This window comes from Vicugna pacos, chromosome 24 (assembly GCF_048564905.1).
Source record: "Vicugna pacos chromosome 24, VicPac4, whole genome shotgun sequence".
Taxonomy (NCBI): Eukaryota; Metazoa; Chordata; class Mammalia; order Artiodactyla; family Camelidae; genus Vicugna; species Vicugna pacos.
Window position 1 is genome coordinate 27,095,210 of NC_133010.1, and position 21,407 is coordinate 27,116,616.

A 21,407-nucleotide genomic window follows, 5' to 3' on the forward strand; every position below is an offset into this window, starting at 1 on the left:
AGCTGCCATTAGTCACGTCAGGCTGGCGTGGTAACAGGCTGGCTGTCTCCCCAGAGCCATCCACCTGGTGAGGGTACACACCCTCCGCTCGCTCTGACGCATTCACCAACATGCAGCCTCGGTTGCTGGAGTTGCCATCTGTCCCCCACTGGGTCGCACCGGACTCCGGCCTGGAGCTAAGAGGGAGCAGCTGGGAACGAAGTCTTACTCCCCTGCTTCCTGGACTCTCTTAGAAACTGAAGACAAAGAGGCCATTTACAGCTTAAAACGCCAACTGAACCGGTTCCGCATCAGTATTGCCCATGGCAAAGTCAACAACACATCTGAAGAAATGCAGTTGCTTCCAGTCACCTTCCCAAGAAGCCCCTGACTTCAAGATGCACCAGATGAGCCGGGGCAGCCTCTCCTCTCCCGAGGGGAAGCTCTAAGTGCCACAGAGTCAACCGAGGGTGAGGTCTCACGGTCCCCGAGCCTGGATGTCACCCCACAGCTGCCTCTCGCCCTGCAGCCCTCCAACACACACAGCACTGGCTGTGGTCCCACCCAGTTCCAGACAGGGGAGACACCACAAATTACTCTCTGTAGAACCCCGACATCCATGTTTCCTTATCCCCAAGTCCTGAAAGACTCAACCTAGGCTGAAATAAATCCCAAGGATCCCCTGGGAATCTGTAAGAGGCCAGATTACAAGCACCACCTCGAACTTCTTCAGTCCAAAACTCTGGAAATGAATCCCAGGAATCTGCACGTTTACAGAGCTGCTGTGGTTCCAGAGCAGTTCGCCTAGAACCCCCGCCCTCGCCGACACCTGCAGCCACGGACTGACTGGCTGGACGCTCCGTGGGCGAGGCAGAACTGGGAATATTTTGTTTGAATCCTGCCTGGAGCTGACTCCCATAACTGGAAAGCAGAAGTAATTCATCTGTGGAACCTCCTTCAGATGTCAGCCAAGCTCCAGACATGAGACCAGGGCTTTTCATGCAGTGGAATCTAGCTTCCTCTTCCTGCGGTTAAAGCCAAGCTGCTGCAAACATCTGGATGAGAGCGACACAAAGTCACAGACAAGGAGCCAAAAGATCCGAGAGGCAAAGGGAGCATCTTTCCAAAATGTCACGAGAGGTTTATTCCTTGTTTATTATCGAAAGCTAACAGTTTATCCTAACGGAGTGGGTGCACCTCAACAGAAGAGCCCAAGGAAGGACAGGCCAAGCGCTGTGAGCCATTGCAGAAGACAGGCAAGTCACCTCCACAGTGTCCCCAAGGAAGCAAGCAGCGAGGGACAGGACGGGGGACTGGCTTGCATCGTCACGTGTGTCACGGGAGCCTAGCGTGACAACGTCGTGCAGAAAGAGCAAAGGTGTCATTCTGTTGCTATGCTTGTTTCAGGAAGGTTACTTTTTAACATAAAGGCAGTTAAATCGCCCCCTGTTCCACTTGGAAAAGCGAGCATATAGACATATGCTTTCAAGTACCTCCTGCAGAGGAGTAAAAGCTTAGTCAAGGGCAGCAAAGACAAACTGAGCCAGCAGGCAGCCAACCACCGGTGCGTTAGCCAGGACCGCGGACCGGTGGAGCTGTGACAGAACCAGTCCTGGGGCCACTGCCCCCCCCCCCCGCCTCCCAGAGATTCCGCCTGAACTGGCCTGGGGTGACAAACTTCCCAGGTCAAAGGCAGCTCAAGACGGTGGGGTAGGAAGAGCCCGAGCTCACCTCCGCCCTCGGACACAAGTGTGCGGGTGGATCGGTCCTCCTGGAAAAGAACCTGAGAGCTGCTGAACACCTGCTCCACGACAAGGGACAGGGGCAGGGAGGCAGAGGGGTGCTCTCGCCCCAACACGCCCCCCGCCCCACAGCACGACCACACGACAGGGAGGGGTCGCCGGATGTGAGCTTCTCCTGGGGGCCCCACATCAGGAGGTGTAAGGGCTGCAGGCCGGCGGGGCGGCCGGCCAGCCTCCTCCCACCCGGACGGTCCTGTGTTGCAGACGACCCTGTCTGTGTGCGTGACAGCCAGGATCAGAAGGCGCAAAGCAGGTGACTCTGCATTAACCTCAGGTGGGAACCGAGTGACACCTAATTAGAAGGTGACGGTAAAAGGAGATTGATTTCTCCCGTTCTTTGTTTCCTGCTCTTGAAAAAAATATAGCAACTCGAATCTCAAAGCTCACACCTGAAGCACAGCCCAGCGGACCACCTTCCATGCCAAATGCAGATGCCATGGTGGCCGGCCGGACGTTCCGTGTTAGAAAGGCGGGTGCAGATCTGCGGTGCAGAAGGAATTTCCAAGCAACGTCAGTGGGCTCTGAATGCTGCCTCCCTGCGCGTGCAACGGATGGGGGATGACTTACACTGGAATGTTCTCTAGTGCCTTCCCATGTTTGATTGGCAGACCTTCTAGAAGATGCCTCTTCAAGTGGACAAAGTCGAGACTAAAATTCCTCTTTGAACAAACATTTAGTTTTTCAGAAATTTGGTTTAATAACATATTAAACTACTACTTGCTTCAAAAAAATTAGGCCTGGCATCTCATTAAGTAGCTAGAAAGAGCTGGAAGTATATAAAAACACAGACACCATCAGCTTGGTGAAATGACTGATGTGACTGGTGTTTTATGGCAGATGACCTTCCTGCACGATTCAATGCTCATAACACAACCTGTTTTTGTTTTTTTTTTAAAGACTTAAGAACAGGAATCTTTCTCCCAGCTACGGTTTGTGGATGTGCTTCTGAACTGAAATGAACAAATAAACAAGCCCAGAGATGCGTCAGCTGAAAGAGAACCTTCCAGGGCACCCGAGGACTTAGCTCCCGGCTGAGGTCTGCTCCCTGTGGAAGGACAGGACAGGCGCGGTCTCCCGCCCACGTCCCCGGGGGCCTCCCAGGGGAGCCCTCGGATCTGTGATGCCCTTCGAAACAGCAAGAAGTCCATGCAGACGACGGGAGAGTCCTGGGTCTTCCTCAGGGATTAACTGCTACTCTGAAACAATGCTGGATTTGAAAAGGAACTCTCCCCGGCACCAGTGGATTGATTAATCCGCCGCTTCTCCACTGGGATAAAATGAAACAGCAGCAAACCTTGCCCTTTCAAAGGTTCCTCGGAAACCATGCAATCTGGGCCGCAGACGCCGGGATTTACGGGCCACGGGAAGTAGGCCGGGGACTTCAAAATAAACTCAGTTCTCCTGCTTATTTTGGCCGTGAACTTCTCCTCTTTTCAGACTCCAGCCAGACTGTCCCCATGTTAGAAGTATCTCCAGGTGATTCATCTCAGGGGATCTGCCCTGAGATCTGGGGGCCGGAACAGACTGAAGAATGGAAACTATCATCCAAATTACGACCAAACAAGTGAACCGAGAGAGACACCAGCCTCATAACGATGATACTCAGTACTTTCAAAGCCACCAGGAACTCATGTTGACAGTCTCTCTTCCTCTGTTTGTTACGGTTCAATAAAGTCATAAACAACATGTGGGGCACAGGTATTTAAACAAATTTCAAATGGGAGGGAGGTGCCCTGAGTCTGCCTCGGAGCGCTGAGTGGGACCGGGGAGGAAACACGATTCCAGAGTTAGGCAAGGACTCCGCGTCTCTTCCTCAGCAGATGTGCGCCCTTAACCAAAACCTAACACCCCTCACCGTCCGCTTTCTCCCAGTTTTACAGCAAAAGAGCGTTTGTCCTTGGAGACAGGGAGCTCAGTAATCCATGAGGGAGCCGTGGCTGTCTGTTCCCAGCAACACGGCAGGGGCTCTTGTACCGGGTGGGCTGGCCTCAAACATACCCCCCTCAGTCAACTTCCATCATTCTCAGAGGACCCGGAATCTGACATTGTCACGACTGTGCGGCTGCCTCTCAGACTGGAGGAGGGACAAGTGAGGCAAGCGGGGCCCTTTATCAAGCAGGCACCGCCCTGCGGGTTCGCCTCTGATGCTCCATTCAGTCCTCCCAGCAGTCTCCACTTTGCAGAAGAAGAACGAGAAGGAACAATGTTCCCAACGTCACACAGTCACCTCAGGTGGCTTCCAAGTCCAACTTCAGAGTCCACTCGGAGAAGGAAAAGCCGGGCTGGGCTAACAAGGTAACTCACAAATCTAAGTGTCATAAGTTCTGCCGGGCTAACTCGTAAATCTGAAGTTTAGTGTCAGTTTACTGGGCTAACAAGCTAACTCGTAGATCCAAGCTCAACAAGTGTCAGTAACGTGATCTGTTCCTACTAGACAAGCCCCAGTGTGCTGACTCCCTGCTTTTGCTGTTCGGGCCTTATTGGCTAATAGCCCCATGCTTGTAATTAACCCTATAAAACCCCATGCACACATCTTGGAGGTGCTCAGAGCTTCGGAGCAGAAGCCCCACTGAGCCCGCCGGCGTAATACATCTGAGTGCTCCAACCCTCCGAGTGGTGCTTGTTTCTTGGCTGGCCTGTCGTTTCCGAAACAACTCCACTTCCAATAAAGTTCTTTTACCCTGCCTCTACAGTGAGGGTAACTGAAAATCAACCTTGCTCTTATAAATAGTAATAATGGAAAACCCTAAATAATAATAATGAAGGGTAATAATAATGGGAAATCCTAAGCTTGAGTTAATGGGTTTATTTTCACCGAACTCAGTTTCTGATCATTTAAGCCAGGTGATTTTCAAAACTGTAAACACTGTAAGATAAAAGTCAAATGCAAAACTGGAGATTACAGTTCAAATTTTCTGTCTTAAAAGTGTGAAGTTAACAAGCAGCAGCAGCGCCATCACAGCCTGCTCTGGTTTCAGGGCCCAACAAGTGCGTTGCGGCTTGCAAGCTTGGCATCGTGCTGCAATCTGCTCTACCCCAAGGAGCTTTTCAACGTTTGCCTTTAAAACAGCAGTGTCGATGTTGGACGTGCTTGTGCGTCTTCTCCCCACAGGATTTCGGGGGATCGTATCACCTCTAGTCTGCAGTGGCTTTTACTGAATTATCCACCCCCCTTCCTTGCTGTGCTTCTAATGAGAACACGAGGCAGCGTGCTGCTTCTCTGTGAAGCTCCTGCACCATTTGCCACAACTGAGACCTTTCTTCCTTTGATGCCCTCCTGGTTACCAACCGCAATGTAAGTAATTTTGAGTAACTTCAGTTTTACAGGTGGAACTTCTTGCCAAAGCTTGTGAATGAAGCAACTGGTCATTGTAAGTGTCTTGTGACAAACGTCCAAATGCAGTCTCTTCATGAACTGTTTTCCTTGTAAATTTTGTTTGTCAATTACCAAGTCAATTACTTTTTAAATCAATGTCACCTAGACTCACCTGACAAAGTGCAGGTATCAGAACAGACAGGTCAGGGACAGAGTGACAGCTGCTCACGGGTCCCACTCACCACGGAGCGAGAGCTGACGTGACCCCCATCCAGCTAAAGACATAGCTAAACGTTCACACCCCCTTGCTCATGAGTTTTAACTTTTTCAGTTCTTACACTTGTCCAAATGCATACATACTTTTCTCTGGAGGGCTTTAAAACACCTCGACGGAAGCACACAGACTTAACACTCTCCACTCGGGACAGACAGCACAGTGCACAGACTGGAAGCTTCTATCAAGGTGGAATTCACTTTTTTCTCCTACAACAAGCAGATGTGACTGCTCTAAAGACGCTGCAGTCACCAAGGCTTCCAGACCAATGAGCTGTGCACCACCAGTCTGAACGCTCACCCCCCTGAGGTAAGAGCAGGGGGCAGGGACGAGACCTGGGTCCAGCCCCGACCTCAGGGGACCACATCTCTCACGTTCCCACTGTGCCCGCCTGTGGTGAGAACGTGGTGCGACATGGCGTAAGCAGAGTAACCGTGGGCACCGAGGCCAAGCATAGCGGAGCAGGAAGAGCTGTGTGAATCTCACTGTCACACTGTCACCACCTGCCCGGTCAGGGCCCCAGAAATCAAAGAAGGCAGAGGGGCAGGGTCAGATTTACCGAAGCTTCGTGCTCAAACTCCGGGTTACACTGTGCTGCCTCCTCTGTCAGTGGCTTCTGAACGATGTTCCTGCAGACGAGCCAGATGGCCAGACTGGCAGCGAACATCCCGATGTCGGGCGCGAACACTCGGATCCCGTTCCCCGCGTCGGCTCCCTTCAGGCTGCAGAGCAGAGAAAACAGAAACAGAGAAAATCTAGTTCTTCTCACGTTTCTAGGGTTAAACTACCTGGAAGTACACTTGGACCTTCTTAATGATTTAAAATAAAGAACCCCAGTTTCTGCCTAAAGGCACAGGAAAGCTTCGCACTGACCCCCGTCTTGGGTCATCTGTAAGGTTCAGGAAGGTTCCAGGGAGTTTCAGAAACAGTATAAAGAACCCTAAACCAATTCTCCCTCCTAAAAATGCTAGTGAAATAGACTGTCGTTAAATAAGCCACATGTCCAGGACAGGCAGGTGTCTGCAGTCTGGCTGAAGCCGTGAAGGCCCAGCCGCGCGCCAGCAGCTGGGAGATACTCCGCCTCGGCTGTAACTCAGAGTCAGAGGGAAAGACAGAGAAGATGTTCAAGCCAGCCTCAGGCAGGAGCTCTTCATTATTCTGAGTCCTGAGCTGACTGTGTCTTCCATCTTGGGCCTGGAAAGGCAGGTCATTATCGGAGGACTCAGAATGAGAAGACAGCTGCTTCCCGCTGGAGACTTCCCCGCGTCCGGCGTTCTTCGTCTGAGCCAAAGAGATAACGCTGTTTGTTTTCATTATCTCATCGGACTCCAATGAAAGCGACCCGATGTGCACCACAGATAAAACTTGTTTAGGGGCGGGAAGCAGGAGACAGGAAATTACGTTGTGTGAAGATACATGTTCCCCCATACACCTTGTGTGATTAAATGCATACCTCACTCATTTACACTGTGTGTGCTGTAGATTTTGGTAAAAACATAATAAATAGCAAGACCTCTCTCACCTGGAAATGACCATATTAACATTTCAGTAAATTAAAAATGATGAATGACATCTACCACTTACTCAGATACTGCTTTGTGCTAAGAACTGGGCACACGTGACGTCGTCCAGCCCATCGCCACAAAGAGTGACGTGTTGTTATTCACCCCCCGTTGGATATGGGGGAGAACCAGACCAAGGCCCATTACACCCTAAAGCCCGAAGTTACAGGCTTTAGGAGACGCTCAGTCAGGGTCTCCTCGAATGCCTAGAGTCTGAATCAAAATGAAAGGATAATTTGGAAACTATACTAATGGGCAGCAAATCCCAGTAAATTTGGATTTGAATAGTCCTCTCATCATCGCAGAAGTCACGACACCTCATCCCATCTCCTCATCCAAGCCCCAGCCGCCCGCCTGCCTGCCCGGTGAGTCGCTGCAGTCTCGGAGCTGGGGGAGAGCTGGACACGGCCTAGCCCACTTCCTCACCTTGCCGCGCGGGTGCGCCAACCAGGGGAGGCCAAACGCTGGACCGAGAGCAGAGCCGTGGGCGGCGGCAGCGCCCCTCCTGTGGGGAGCTGCCACTCACCGCAGCTGCCCACAGCCGCCCCTCCCCCACCTGCCGCGACAGGCCCCGCCCACCTGCTCCCACCTCGCAGCCCTTGGCCCTTCTGACTCCCACCACACCCCGTCTCTGTGCTGCGCTGGACAAAGCTGCTCCCAAACCCAGGCTTCCTGCTTCTCCTCCCTTCCCTGTCTAGTTCCCCTCAGACGGGCCGGGCTGGGTGGTACCCACCACACTTCTCCACCTCCTGCTTCCATGCTGATGAGTCTGCAAGTATCTGCTCCTGATGTTTTTTCCCCCTTACTCTACATGTAAACCTGAATGGCATACCCACCCCCAAGGCTCCACTCCGAGTCTGCACAACGGCTGGCTGACAAACCCGCACACCCGGTCCCCCATGGTCCCCTCCACTCTGGGACTTCACAGCCTTTCAAAACCAAATGTGATCTTCATTCCAAAACCCGCCCTTCCTCGCTGGTGCCTAACCCTGGGAGATGGTGCTCTCATCAGGGCAGCAACCACGACAGAATCTGGACCCTGCCATCCTCATTGAAAGCCTGGGGATTCTGTCCCCACCCGCCTCTCTTTCCCCTCCTCTTTTCTGCCTCGGGGTGTCCCCTCTGCCAGCCAGGCCTCCGAGTTCCCACCAGAGCTCAGCCCAGCAGGGGCTGGGCGTGTTACTGACACTGCCTACGGGAAAGGTCCCCATCCCTGAGCACGGCATACGGGGTCCTCTGTAGCCGAGACCTTTTTCCTTATCTCCTGCTCTGACTGCTCTGGATCTCAAATTCCAGGCACCTTGAATGCACAAACCCAGGATATGCAAGTGTTTTCCCTCTGAGCTGGTGTGCAATTTTCTTAGGACGCCAGGGCCCTTCTCTCACACACTTCTGCAGGGTCCTCACCTGTCCAGACCCACCTCCCACCCTCCTCTGTGAAGGGGTGCCACTGCGCCCACACGGCTGGGCACGAAACGTTTACCCCTTTACATCACTCACTCACCTGTGAGTCTGAGTCCAGGAGGACTATTATGTATAGTATCTGTGTGTGTGTGTACGTGTGTGTCTGTGGACTGCAGCGTGGCTGAGTGCAGACTGGCAGAACTAAAGCTCTCTCCCGATATTTACTCTTTCCTTCCTGTAACAACAGTTTTTGCAAATTAGAGCAGACAGCCTGCCACAAAGAGCCCTGCACTTTAGCTCAGGGAAGAGCAAACACCAATACACAGGGCAGGATAGCCACTGCTGCCCAGGGAGCGGCTGAAGGCGGGGGGCTGCTGAGTGACATCTCGGTGGTCTGGACACGACCCAACTGTCAAAATGGGAAATGATAAACCATTTAAAAGTGCAGTTTTACTAAATACATCCGTCGGAGAAAACATTTCAAGAACAACAAACATGAATTGTGTCTAGTGAGCAGTAAGTGGCTGGATTTGGTGGAATCCAGCCATTTAATTTTTTAATCACTAAAAAATAGGTCTTAAGCATCTAGGCTGCACCAGGCACTGCCCCCGGGCACGAGTGCTGGTTAGGACAGTGTGTTTACGGAGGTTCAGTCAGGAAGAGGGGTCACGGCCAGGCCAGGACTGCCGAAGGATCTGGAGCTGAGAAGGACCACAACCGTCATGGCGATGAGATGGCAGAGGACGTGGCGACCTGGCTGCGGGAAGTGGAGCCGCAAGGTGGGGTTTTCACAGTGAGTGCGAGGTGTGCTGAGAGGCGGCAGGTCACCCTGGAAGCCACGTGGGGCTGGTGCCTGAGAGAGAAGTCTTGGCCGAAGGGGTGGCCTTGAGAGTTCTCCTCTCATGTATGCTGGATAAAGTCAGTGAGTAAATCAGGCAGTCTGGGAACGGCACACAGCACAGGGCAAATATCTGTGGAGGCTACGTGAGCTAACTGTGCGTCTGCACTGCAAAGCACTCAGCAATAAATCACATTTTACTTCAAGTAAATCCTGCATTTCCAATCAGGCAGACCAGGCTATGGGCAGAAGCCCTCTTCTAATAAATTAATGTGATCAACGTATACATTTCCCCATAAAACGTTCTCCTGGACAGTGCTACTTGCTGGGCACACTGCAATTTCATTTTTCATATACAAAAGCACATGCTAAATGGCTTAGAACATCAAGGTCTCCTAAACAGGAAACATTTCCTTTCCAATCTCGTTACGGTCACATTGATCTTATTTGCTCAGTGATTATGCCTCCTGAAGGGGAGTCAGGGAAGCTGGGAATTGGGAATAACCTAGCTATCCATCAAGAGAAAGACTATATCCTGGAAAGACTACAGATCAATAACTGAGCGCAGATGCATGTGGGACCTGGAGCTCCATCTGTAGACTTGGACGCATCTCACAAACACAATAGTGAGCAAAAAAAGGAAGCAGATGGACAGCCTACAGATCGCTTAGGGATTCACCGTTAGGAATCACATGGAAATGACAATCATATTTCTGGATAAGGCAGAAGGACACGATCAACTGTGTTACCAGCGACACCCGAGTTCTTACGCCCCTTGAAAGCTGGCTGGCACGTACAAAAGTCTATCTTTACTATCTGATTATTTTACAAGTCAGAAGAGTCAGACTACTCAGAACTCTTCGTGGAGAACACATCTAGAAAACGTGAAGCCAGTTACCTGCCAGGGGAAGAGAGCGACCAGCTGCTGCCGTCACGGCGGGATTCTGCGTGGTGTGATGGACTCAGGCATCAAATGCAGCTACGCCCTCGGGTCCTTCCGAGGAGCCCTGAGGCAGGTGCACATATTCACCACTTTGCTTTTTTTTTTTTTAAGTTTCAGGTTCTCACCAACAAAATGACTTCTTGGAGTCTTCCCAACTAAGGTTTCACTTTGACTCGGAAAATTCAAAATAAGGAGGCAGAGAAGTTGAGAATCACGTTGGAGTTTCAGGTACAACCGAGAAGGAGACTCTGGGATGGACACCATCACTGTCACTTTCAGAAGTTCAGAAAAAACGCCATTTATGCCGCTCCTTTGGGGGAGCAAGTCCCCCAGTTCAGAGTTGGCAGGAGGGTCAACTTCAGTTGAATTCCAGTAAAATAATTAGAATATCAAACAAGCACTATTCACATGAACATGTGCTGCTGAGAGGGTGGTGCCTGTCGCTGCTGAGAGTGCACCAGACCGGGATGTCATCCTGTGACATCCCAGCACCCAAGGCAAGGTGGTCCCGGAGGCCCCGGGGCACGTACCTACGATCACCCCAGAAGCCGCCTCCCGGGCTGCTTCTCCCGGGGGATCTCCCTGCGAGAAGAATGGACAGCTGGGGTAAAATTAGCAACGCGGGGTGCAGAGGAAACGGTTCCTTTGGCAAATCCCTCTGCTTGAAATTCTGGAAAACTATATTTCAACAGTTCAAGCCCTACTACAAAATCACTGACTTATGGGACTACAGCTAGGTTAGTAAGAGACTCTCTTGTAGACACAGATTCATTGTTCTTATAAACAAACAAAATAAACCCTCCTAGAGGGAGCCGTGGCCACTGAGGTCCGTCCGCGGGCGAACCTGAGCCGTGCACGCTCCCCCTGTCCTCAGGGCACAAGCCCTCTGCTCCTGCCCGGGTGCAGCAAGGGGGGGGCGGACGTCGGCGGCCTCCCTCCCGTGTAAGCCAGCGCGGCACCGGAGAGCGCCAAGGGGCGCAGGGCCCGAAGAAAGGGATCGACCACGTGGACCTGGGAGGCGTGGGGTCCTGCCTGACCACAGCTTCCCGGCCCCCTCAGCACCGAGGGAGGCGATAAACTTCGGCAGCAGGATTGCACCTGCTGGGTGGTAAGACCTTCACGACGCCTGCAGAGCTCGGCAGAGAGAAGGCGCGCAGGCACCACAACCAGAAAGACTTTATCTGCCACTTGATCCTGTGTCAAGAAGCTACTCAACCCTTTGAATCTCCACTACCCGTGAGGATGAAACCGAAGACAGCTCTGGGACCGGTGCAACGCTGTAACGTTCGCTCCTTCAACTGTTCTGCGTACGTGTAGAGAGGTGTGCCTGTGAGCGCGGAGACGTGGGTCAGGGCAAAAAGGGGCGGAAGGAATTGCTTCCACTTTGTTCATCATTGTGGATCGTGTGTCTCCAAGGATGCTGACGGAAAACCCAGACAGTCCCCCTGAAGCCTGCCTAACACAGACTGCGCCTTGTCCAGGCAGTGGTGTCTCGGTCCCTAGCTAAGGGGTTTAATGGGCTGAGCTACAGGAAAGACATCTTATAGCAGCTAGAACTATCACAGAACTGATTTTTTCTTACGACGCAGAGCAAATGAGAAATCTGAAGCCACACTTGTGAGTCTCTGTGAGCACAATTCTCCAAAACATTCCCTGCCACAGACTCAACACCCAGATTTACCTCCATATCAAGCAGTGTGGATTTCCCCTTACTCATCGTGCTGCCTGCACCAAGACTGGAAGCCTTTCAGTGATCTGTTACACAGTTCGTTTGTTTGTGTCATTAATGAAATCTGAAACCGTCCTGCTACCTCTCATTTTGTCTTGAACCAGGTGCCAAGATGACCACCTGGGAACATGGGGTCTCCGTTCAAGAATGCTCCATTCTCTGCCGGACCTGACCTTAATCACTCATTCACTCTGACACTGTTTATATGAGTCATAATGACCTGGCTCAGTGAAGATTGAGATTACAAATCAGAAGATCTTTTCTTCCAGCCATGTTTTGAAAGAAAAGGGATGACTGATTACATCTTTATTTTTCTAGAAGAAAAATAGATCTGTTCACCAAATGTTTATTAAATGATGTCACTTTGCTTGAATAAAAAAAGGTTACTTTCCAAGTTGGAAGCCAAAGTCCTAAGTAAAGCTCCAGCAGCCTAAGAAATGTGCTTAGTTATACACACACACGTACAGCCACACGTGCACACACATGCATGTGTTAAACACGTGTGCGCGCACACACGTGCACACACACATGCATTAAACACATACATACACTCACACACACAGTCATGGACACATATGTCTGCATATATTAATCCGTAGCTTTTAGTCTGTGTTTCAGGTATACCCAAGATATACTTGGCAGATCAAAGAAAAGAGTAAATTTCATCAATCGCATGAGTAAACTTTAACGAAACTGATTATATGGTACCACACAGACGTAAAAGCCTCGGACATAAGATCTAACTTTTCCTCTGATTGTGTGGGAGTTACACTCCAAACGTTGTGGACTGAATGTCTGTGACCCCTCAAAATTCATGCTGAAATCCTAACCCCCAATTTAAAAGATGAGGCCTTCGGGAGGTGATGAGGTCATGAGGGTGGAGCCCCCGTCCCTCAAGAGATGATTGGATAAAGAAGGTGTGGTGTGTACATACAACGGAATATGACTCAGCCATTAGAAAGAATGAAATGCTGCCATTTGCAGCAGCATGGATGTACCTAGAGATGATCATACTAAGAGAAGCCAGACAGAGAAAGACAAATGTCGTATGATATCACTTATACATGGAGTCTAAAACAATGACACAAATAAACTTATTTAGAAAACAGAGACAGACTCACAGACATAGAAACAAACTTACGGTTACCAGGGGTATAAGGGGGGAAGAGGTAAATGAGGAGTCTGGGATTTGCAGACACACACTGCTACATACAGAATAGATAAACAACAAGGTCCTGCTGCACAGCACAGGGAGCTGTATTCAACAGCTTGGAATTGCCTGTAATGGCAAAGGATATTAAAATATATGTGTGTGTGTGTGTGTGTGTGTAATACATATATGTATACACACATACATGTATAACCCAGTGACTATGCTGCACACCAGAAACTAACGCGTTGTAAATCAACTATACTTGAAGAAAAACAAGAACAGGAGACTGAGGAAGGTCTGGGAATTAAGTGACTGTTTGCAGGGACACAGAATAAAGCTGTTTCTCCTCTCTCGGCTCTCAGGGCTGAGCCAGCGGGAGCTGCAGGCTGCCCTGCCCTCCGACCAGCTGCGATGACTGATGAAAAGACACGGGGACCCCGTCTCTTGCTTTCTCAGAACCTGTCTTTCTCTCTCCGACCAAATCCCCGGGTGCTTCCCCATCGAGGACTCCATCAAGTTTCTCCAAGCCGCTGACCAGCCAGCAGTCAGGCAGTGCTCTGGGTGCCTGGGTATCGAGACAGACCCATCCCTCGTGTCCCAAAGCAGGAAAGGCAAGGAGCAGTGTGCACAGCACAACTTGTCCAGCCCCATCACGGACGACCGGGGGATGTGTTACTAGAGGAGGGTCCGGAGAGAGTCGTCAGGAGAGGCTGCACAAAAGCAGTGACGTCTAAAACCCAAGGTGGGGGTTGGAAGCTCCCAAGGGAACAGACGGGCTGTGGAAAGCTGCCACTGAACCCTCCAGATGCACAGCCACGCCTTTTGAATCACATCCACACTAGGAAAAAAAATCCTCCGAATGAGTTTCATCGTCGCCGGCTGCTTTCAGAGTGATTCATATTTTAAAACATTCTTCGAAGGAGCGAGAGATGTCACTCCACTATCCAAGTAGAGCATGAAATAAAACCGTGTACAATTTCATTACTAGTAATGCAATCAGAGGGACTGCGCTGACGATGGAGACTAAGAACGGCCTCTGCGTGTTCTAAGTGGAAAGGGGCGCGCGGTCAGCAGAAGGCTGCTCGCTTTCACGGAGGCAGCAGCACGTCGCCCCAGCACACAGGAGCTCGCCTTCTGTTGGCGGGTCACTGGGCAGGAGCCGGCTTACTTGCTGACATATTTTCCTGCAATGCAAAGTGGCGTTCAGGAGAGAGAAGCCCCTGGGCAGACCTGCCCCGAGCGCGCTGTGTGGGACACATCCCGGAGCTTTCCAGCAGCCCCACCTCTCGGCCCCTCCTGCATACACGGCGGAGGGACACTCTCCTTCCCCTAAATCAGCGAGGTGACTCGCCTGGGGCTGTCCACCGTGAGTTGCAGTGACAGAGGCCACCTCTGCGTGGACGCACGTCAGCGCCAGTGTGCAGTTTCCCAAGCTCCGCCTCCCTGCTTAAGCAAACTGAGAAATGCCATGCCAAGACAGAGGTGTCATGGATTGAAACCAGGGACACCCGGTGCAGAGAGGCCAACTGCTCCGAAGCTGTCTGGCCTCCTCATCAGACGTCGCACCAGCGGGAAGGCAGCACTGCTGTAAGGAGCCCCCGAGAATTGGGGTGACCCCAAAATGCTTACGATCCCAGGCTTAGAAAACCTGCGTGGAAAGGTGAGCTTTCTGATGGCGATAGAACAGCGAGGCACACATCCTCTCCTCCACAGTAAAAACCAAACCAAACCAAACCAAACGGCAACAAAAGTCTCGTGCTGTGATGCAGGGAGCCACACGGCAGCACCAGGAGTGGAAGGGGTGTTGTCGGGGACACCAAAGCTACAGGAATCCACATCCTTCCTCTATCCTCTGCGAAGTCCTAAATTAAACTCCCGATGTCACCCACGGGGGCAGCTGTCTGCAAGGTGAACATAACCTTTTATCATGAATCCAGCCATCCACACTGTGACCAGGTGTACTTATCCTGAGGCCGTGAAAATAATGACAGTTTCCAGGAAGGAAATGGCCAACCACCACCCCATGGCAAGTGTCGCTGCCCCAGGGCAGGCCGGCCGGACGCCTGGGGCTCCCCTTCAATCACAAAACGCACAGCAGAGGACGCCTTCGCTTTCCTTTCTGGGGGAAAGTGCTGAGGTTCAGCTGACTCAGTCCCTCTTTTATTATTTTTTTTACGACATGACCACTTTTTGAAATACTCTGCTAGCAAACAGATTGATGGGCAAACTTGAAAGGGCCTAGAGCTGAGAGGATCAATATCGCAGAGTGGCTTTAAAGAACCGGAGAGCTGCCTTTTAAGATACAACCGGAATTTCCTTTAAGAGAAAGGCGAGGGGAACCTGGAGAAGCAGAGAAGCCGCACGCAACAGCACGGCCGGGTGCGGCCTTTGCCACCGGAAACGCACGACAGCCCCCAAACCAGTGTCCGCTCTGCATCTCAACTCACTGGGCATCTGGCAGCAACAGCTCCCTGCTTGTAAACAAGAAAATAGGGGACAACCCGGGGAACTCAGATGACAGTTGCAGATCACACCTAGAAGTATGGACGCAAACCCCAACTCCCAATGTATTCCTCACCCCCTCCTTTCCCCCGGGTCACCGTAAATTTGCTTTCTATGTCTATGAGTCTGTTTCTGTTTCGTAAATAAGTTCATTTGTGTCATTTTTTAGATCCCACATATAAGTGATATGCACCAGAAATTAACACAACATTGCAAACTGATTATACTTCCATAAAAAATAAAATTAAAAAAAAGAAAAAAGAATAAAAATAGGAATGGTCACAAAACTAAGACTACAGTTCAAAAATACAGCCTATCACCTGACATGTTTCTTAACAGTGTTTTTATTTGCACATCTCTTTGGAAGCATGCCCGTTTAAGAGGCACTATGGAAATCCTCCTGTCTGGTTTCTTCAAAATGTTCACAAAATGAGAACAGCCGGTGAGACTTACGACTTAGGACGGTGTCCCCAGGAGCCACGGGGGGGGGGGGACCTAGCACAGGGATGCCTGTCACTCGGGGACTCAGAGTGGCTTGCTGCGGAAACCTTAGTCTCTGGAGCCAGGCACAGCTTCGCTCAAGTGCAGCTCAGTACCCCAGTACCCCCGGGTGGCCACGACCTCCTGGGTGGCTACCCGATTCTCCTCGGGCTCCCGGACCTGTGACATGGGGACCACAGCCCACCGTGAGGGTCACAAACGACGGGCAGCAGCTTCTTGTCTTTGTCAATAAAGTTTTACTGGAACTCAGCCGTGCTCGCTGCTGTGGCCGCTGCAAAGGACCCGCAGGGCCGGCGGACACGGAGGTGGGCGCTCTGCCCTCGATGGTAAAAGTCTGCCGGTCCCCGGTATGTGGCCTGTAAGTGATGGACACGCCACAGTGCTCAGTGCCCAGGCGCTGTTCTCATTAAACCATTGCTCAAGTTAGCAAAAGGCAAAGGTCACGTAAAGTAGGAAGGAAACGTTTCAGTTGCCAAACCCTGTGGACTGACGAATCCTTAACCATCTTAGAAGCAGCTCTCGCCCAGAGGGCGCCACTCAGGAGACAGCAGAGAATCTGAGCCTGTCCTTTAGGGAAAAAGACTCAGTCTAAACGCAGATTAAAAGGACATTAAGATAGCATTTCTCACCTATTGGGCTGGCAAAAAAATTCTCAAGTTTGCCAGCATGTTCCGGTGGCGAGGCTCTGGGAAATAATTACTCTCATCCGTTGCTGGGGGAAGTGCAAACTGCCAGAACTTTAGGGAGAGAAACTTGGCCACGTTTAGAAAAATTCCATAAAAACCCGCTCTTCGATAGTACTTGGGACTCTCTCGCCAGGATACCTGGCAAACACACAAGTTGCCCAAAGCTGTTCCACATGACCTATTTTGTAAGAGCCAAAGACAGGAAACGGCCTACACGACCTCCCGTGGGCTGGCTGGTCCCGGATGCTGGATGGGCTTGGCACTTCCAGCCTCCATGGGAGCACGGAAACGAGCAAGCACCAGGGGGCCTGCATCAAGGGGCAAGGCGCCCACACGCGGCGGGCCTCAGGGGCGGAAAGGGAGCGATCACGTTTACGTGACACGGCGCAGAATGTCAAGGTGAACGATGCCACAGACAGACTAGCCCAGGCGCGGGGCCGTCTGCAAGCCTCCTGAGCTGGTTTCCTCAGAAGTCAGAGTCTGACGGAGCTGGGAGGGGACTGGGGGACCCGACCCCCGTACAGACGCTTGCGGTGAGACAACAGAACGGAACGTGCGGTGACAGCGGGGAACCGGTCTCACCGTGGTGACTGTTTCAAGATGCACGCAGATATCCCGTCACCACGCTGCACAGCTGAGACTCACAGAGCACAGTATGTTCATCACGACTCAGAAAACAAAATGTACCAAAAACAACTACACTGGGATGTGTGGGATTTAGGAGTCTGCTGACTCAACCTGGCATCTGGAAGGTGACACCTCTGAGATGATCAGGACGTGGAAGCACCGACTGGGTATTAAGTGGTGCTGAGGACGCACAGGTGTTCGTACTGGGGGTGAGTGTGGCTTATGATTCGGGAAGAAAGCACCCATTTTCTCAGAGACCTATACTGACTTACACAGGGATGAAATGACACGATATATGAGATTTTCTTTAAAATATTTCAGCCTCCCCCCTAAAAGTGGACAAAGCAAGTGTGGCAAAGTCTCACTAATGCTGGGCTGTGGGCACGTGATGTCTGATTAGCTGTTTCTCCCCTTTGTTTGACTTTTTCATAACACAAAAGACAAATCAAGAGAAAGATCCTCTGGAAAAAAGATTTCACACAGAATGAAGCTGCATGTGACCTTCATCCTTGGTTTTACGCTGGTCTGTGAGAGCCGCCCACCCCAAGGCACCCTCCTCTGACAACCGAAAAGACGCCGCGACCTGCCCAGGTGACCACGGGGACGGGGCCCACGTGAGGAGGTGTGCGCAGGGAAAGGCACAAGCTGAGAACCAGTTAAAATGGTTCCGGAAATGCCATCACCGGCCGCCCGGGGATGAGCCGGCTGTTCGCGCTTGCTACCGCAGAAATGATTCATTTTAAGGTATTTTGTTCTTTCTTTTTTGTGGTCTAAGCTCTGTCAGCCCGATATATGTGCATAAAAACACATCTTCAACACCGTGAAGAGAACTAGTCAAAATCACAGACAGAGCACAAACATTAAAACGACTTTTCTCCCTTTCAATAGCCGTGTCGACGCCGAGGTCACCCAAGCCGCCGTGAGCCGCCGTCAGGTCTGTACGACCCGACCTCCACGTTTTCTGATGTTATTGTGAGTCAGTTTTTTTTCCTTTTGCGGAGATGCTGGTGTAGAAATGCTTTTAGCTCAGAGTGACATGATGTCAGCCTTTCATTTAGAGCTAAGAAGATCGAACGGTTTTAATAACTGGAGGGGGGAGGGCAGAGCTCACGCTCAGCAGCACAAGGTCCTGGGTTCAGTCCCCAGTCCCTCCACTAAAAAACGCAGTCCTTCGGAAGACGTGAATATAAATACACACTCCTCTGTACTTAATGGACAGAGCTGAATGCGAATGGGAACAGACACCATCTCCTGTAATGCTCTAACCCGGCTCCTTCCCTTCCCTGCTGCTTCACAGTTTAAGGAGCATCTTCACAGACTGCTCCACTTAATCCCCCCTCCACTCCGTGCTCAGGCAAGGATGTTACAAAGCGAAGGTCGACCTCACAAGGAAACTGAGACTCAGAAGTGATGATGCGCTCGCAGGCACGGTCACAGGAGCAGCAGCGGCGAGACCACCAGTTCCCAGTCGGTGAGCTGCCGGCAGCAAACCAGGTCCTGAGTAACTAAACGTGGGTTCCTGCGAAGTCCTGCTTACCTTTCAAAGCCGATCTGTCGGAACGTCTTTTCCCAGGTTGAGCCTGTAACCAAAGGAAGGGACACTGTGAGTGCAGGTCAAGGATTCCCAGAGTGCTGTCCTGTTTTTGCATCACCTGGCAGAGACTTGGTTGGATATTTAAGTGGGATGGCTGTTTTCCCTTAAATGCGTCCCTCCCCGCCTCCACCCTCAAATGATCCTTCGGAGAACAGCGCAGGGAAGTGTGCCCCCCTAGCAACACGACAGCGCCCACCCCCTCCTCTGCTGATGCAGCGGCCACGAAATCATTCTCTGAATTCCACACGTGTCCCAGGCAGAAAAGTATGAGGAAAACTCTCCTGTTATATAATGAACATCAATGCTGCTACAAAGGGCATTATTTTACTCTTTTTGATGGCCGACTAGTATTCCATTGTGTAAAATACACCACAGCTTCCTTATCCAGTCATTTGACGATACTTCAATTAAAAAATAATGGAACAGCATACTGTAGGCTGCACTCCCTACAGCCCAGCTTTCAACGTCATGGGTCCCTTGGAAAGCCAGTGGACACCCGGACCCCTGACTCGTTCTACACCAAGGCTTTACCTCCCCAGCGCTGAAGCGCAGGGTTAACACTTCTTTTTTAAGCTAAGTATTTTGATCACAAGTCTCCTGATACAAAAATGCTGTTCCCAGTGATGTGACTTGATGAACAGTGTCTCCAACTCCACAGAAGCACAGCTGGGTATAAAAAAGATTCTCTACACTTTTTCCATAAAATAATTCTTCCTCACAATATAAGCATAATGACTTCTGACCACTTTACATAAAGAAATGTGCTGGCGTTTTAAATCAAAGACCATTTTAATAAAAAATCTACGCTTATAAGAGCTAAGGGTTCATGCCAACCCCCACTTTTACCTTTTCCCCGATGCTCAGGCAGTGGCGACAGTATCTACATTTCAGTAACTGTTGCAAGTAAACACCACCGCCTGCCCCCCACCCCGGGCCTACATCCTCGAGCGGTGTCGTCCACTAGGGGCTTAATAATCACGGGAGGCAATTACCACCTTTCTGCACAATTCACTCCTGCAAACAGGAAGCGGGGATTCAGCTAAAAAAGCGCCCCTGCCTCTCCCTCATGTCGCAACAAACCAGGGTGGCGTTAGGTTTCTTTGTTGAGAACCCTGCCCAGAATGCTTTATTCTCAGGTGGCCATTCAGGGCTTCCCAGGCTTCAGACAGGCTTTCAGGAACGGCAGGTGGCCACACAGCGTGGTGCCCGGGCCCTCCCTGAGGACGAGGACGAGGCTAGTCGCAAGAGAGCGGGAATGGCGGCGTCTCACTCAGGGATTTGGGTTCATACTGCTCTGTTAGGATGGAGCGTTTTAAACCGTTGTTATAAACAATAAAGGACTAAATTTCGGATGAATTACACATACTCATCCACACGCAAGTGTAAATAAAGCAGATTCAGGTTTATCTCCTTGGTTGACGTTACTGTCATCCGGCTGAATTCCAATCTGCTTTGCTGTGCAGGAGTAAAAGGCGTGGAATTTTAGTTAACCAGCCCAGGAATTTCCCCTGGCCCCTGGCCCAGCGGAGTGAGCCCGTGTGAATGTCGTCTGTCCTGCGAGTCACAGGCGAACAACTGAGAATCCGTATCTCAGGAGTTCTTGGAAGACAGTCATCCTGCACCCGAGACAGAGGCGATTAAGAATGTACAACCCGAGTCAGAAGCCACACTGAATTCAGGACAGTGGTAACGGCCTGGCCCGGACTAAGAAGTGGGAGAGATTAAGCGCCCCGTGCCAAGTGGGAACCAGATCGTCTCACTCGGACCCCGGCCGGGAGGGTCCGGGGCGGGCCCAGGGAGGGGCAGGGGTTAGATGCTGTCTTTCTGGACTTTTCTTGCTTTCACTGAGAAACAAAACACCTTTCAAGGGGTTCCCCCCCATTTCCATTTCCCCCCAGATCTTTTCAGCATATTCCTAAACTGATTTTCAAAATAAACTCTGGACAAAAACCCTCTTTTGAACAGACTCAATTTATTATCAAGGTAAAATGAAAAGTCTAAAAATAAACAACTTGGCTATTCAGCACCATCCGGCTTTTAAAACAGGGAACTTTAATTAAGAAATAGGTTCCGTCTTCCTATTTCTGAGCAAAATAAACTTATTCAACAAGGCAGGATAAGCTAAAAGTTTTTTTGGGGGGGGGGTAGCGAGACTTCCTGTGCTCCTTAAAATAAACATCCTTCCGCACAGCAGAGACCGTGGAACGCGACGTCCCTCCAGCCACCAGGCAGCAGCTTCCCGGGACCCTGTGCACCTGACTTGCCGCAGGCCCTCAACCCCGTCTGCTGCGGGGCCTCTGGTAACCATCCCCATACGTTAGGTGTGGGGCTGGATATGTTAAAATTTGGCTTCTGCCCTCGAATACAACATACCCCAGAGCTTTGGGTTTTTACGTCTTTTGTGAGCACTTAGCCACGATGGAACGAGAAACACACAATAATTGGAACAGACATACCCAGATCCTTTGGCACCAGGAACGTTTTTGGCAGCCCATTA

General features: G+C 51.0%; 1 protein-coding gene across 3 annotated transcripts in view; it reads right to left on the bottom strand.

Moving 5' to 3' along the window:
- PIEZO2 (piezo type mechanosensitive ion channel component 2) overlaps positions 1 to 21,407 on the bottom strand; it is a 283,354-nt gene that overhangs the window by 132,647 nt on the left and 129,300 nt on the right. For all 3 annotated transcript variants that reach the window (XM_072949278.1, XM_072949277.1, XM_072949279.1), the window contains exons 4-5: positions 18,854 to 18,896; positions 5,931 to 6,093 (exon numbers count right to left, since the gene is read on the bottom strand). In XM_072949278.1, coding sequence (XP_072805379.1) covers positions 5,931 to 6,093; positions 18,854 to 18,896 — 206 coding nt within the window. The remainder of the gene's footprint in view (positions 1 to 5,930; positions 6,094 to 18,853; positions 18,897 to 21,407) is intronic.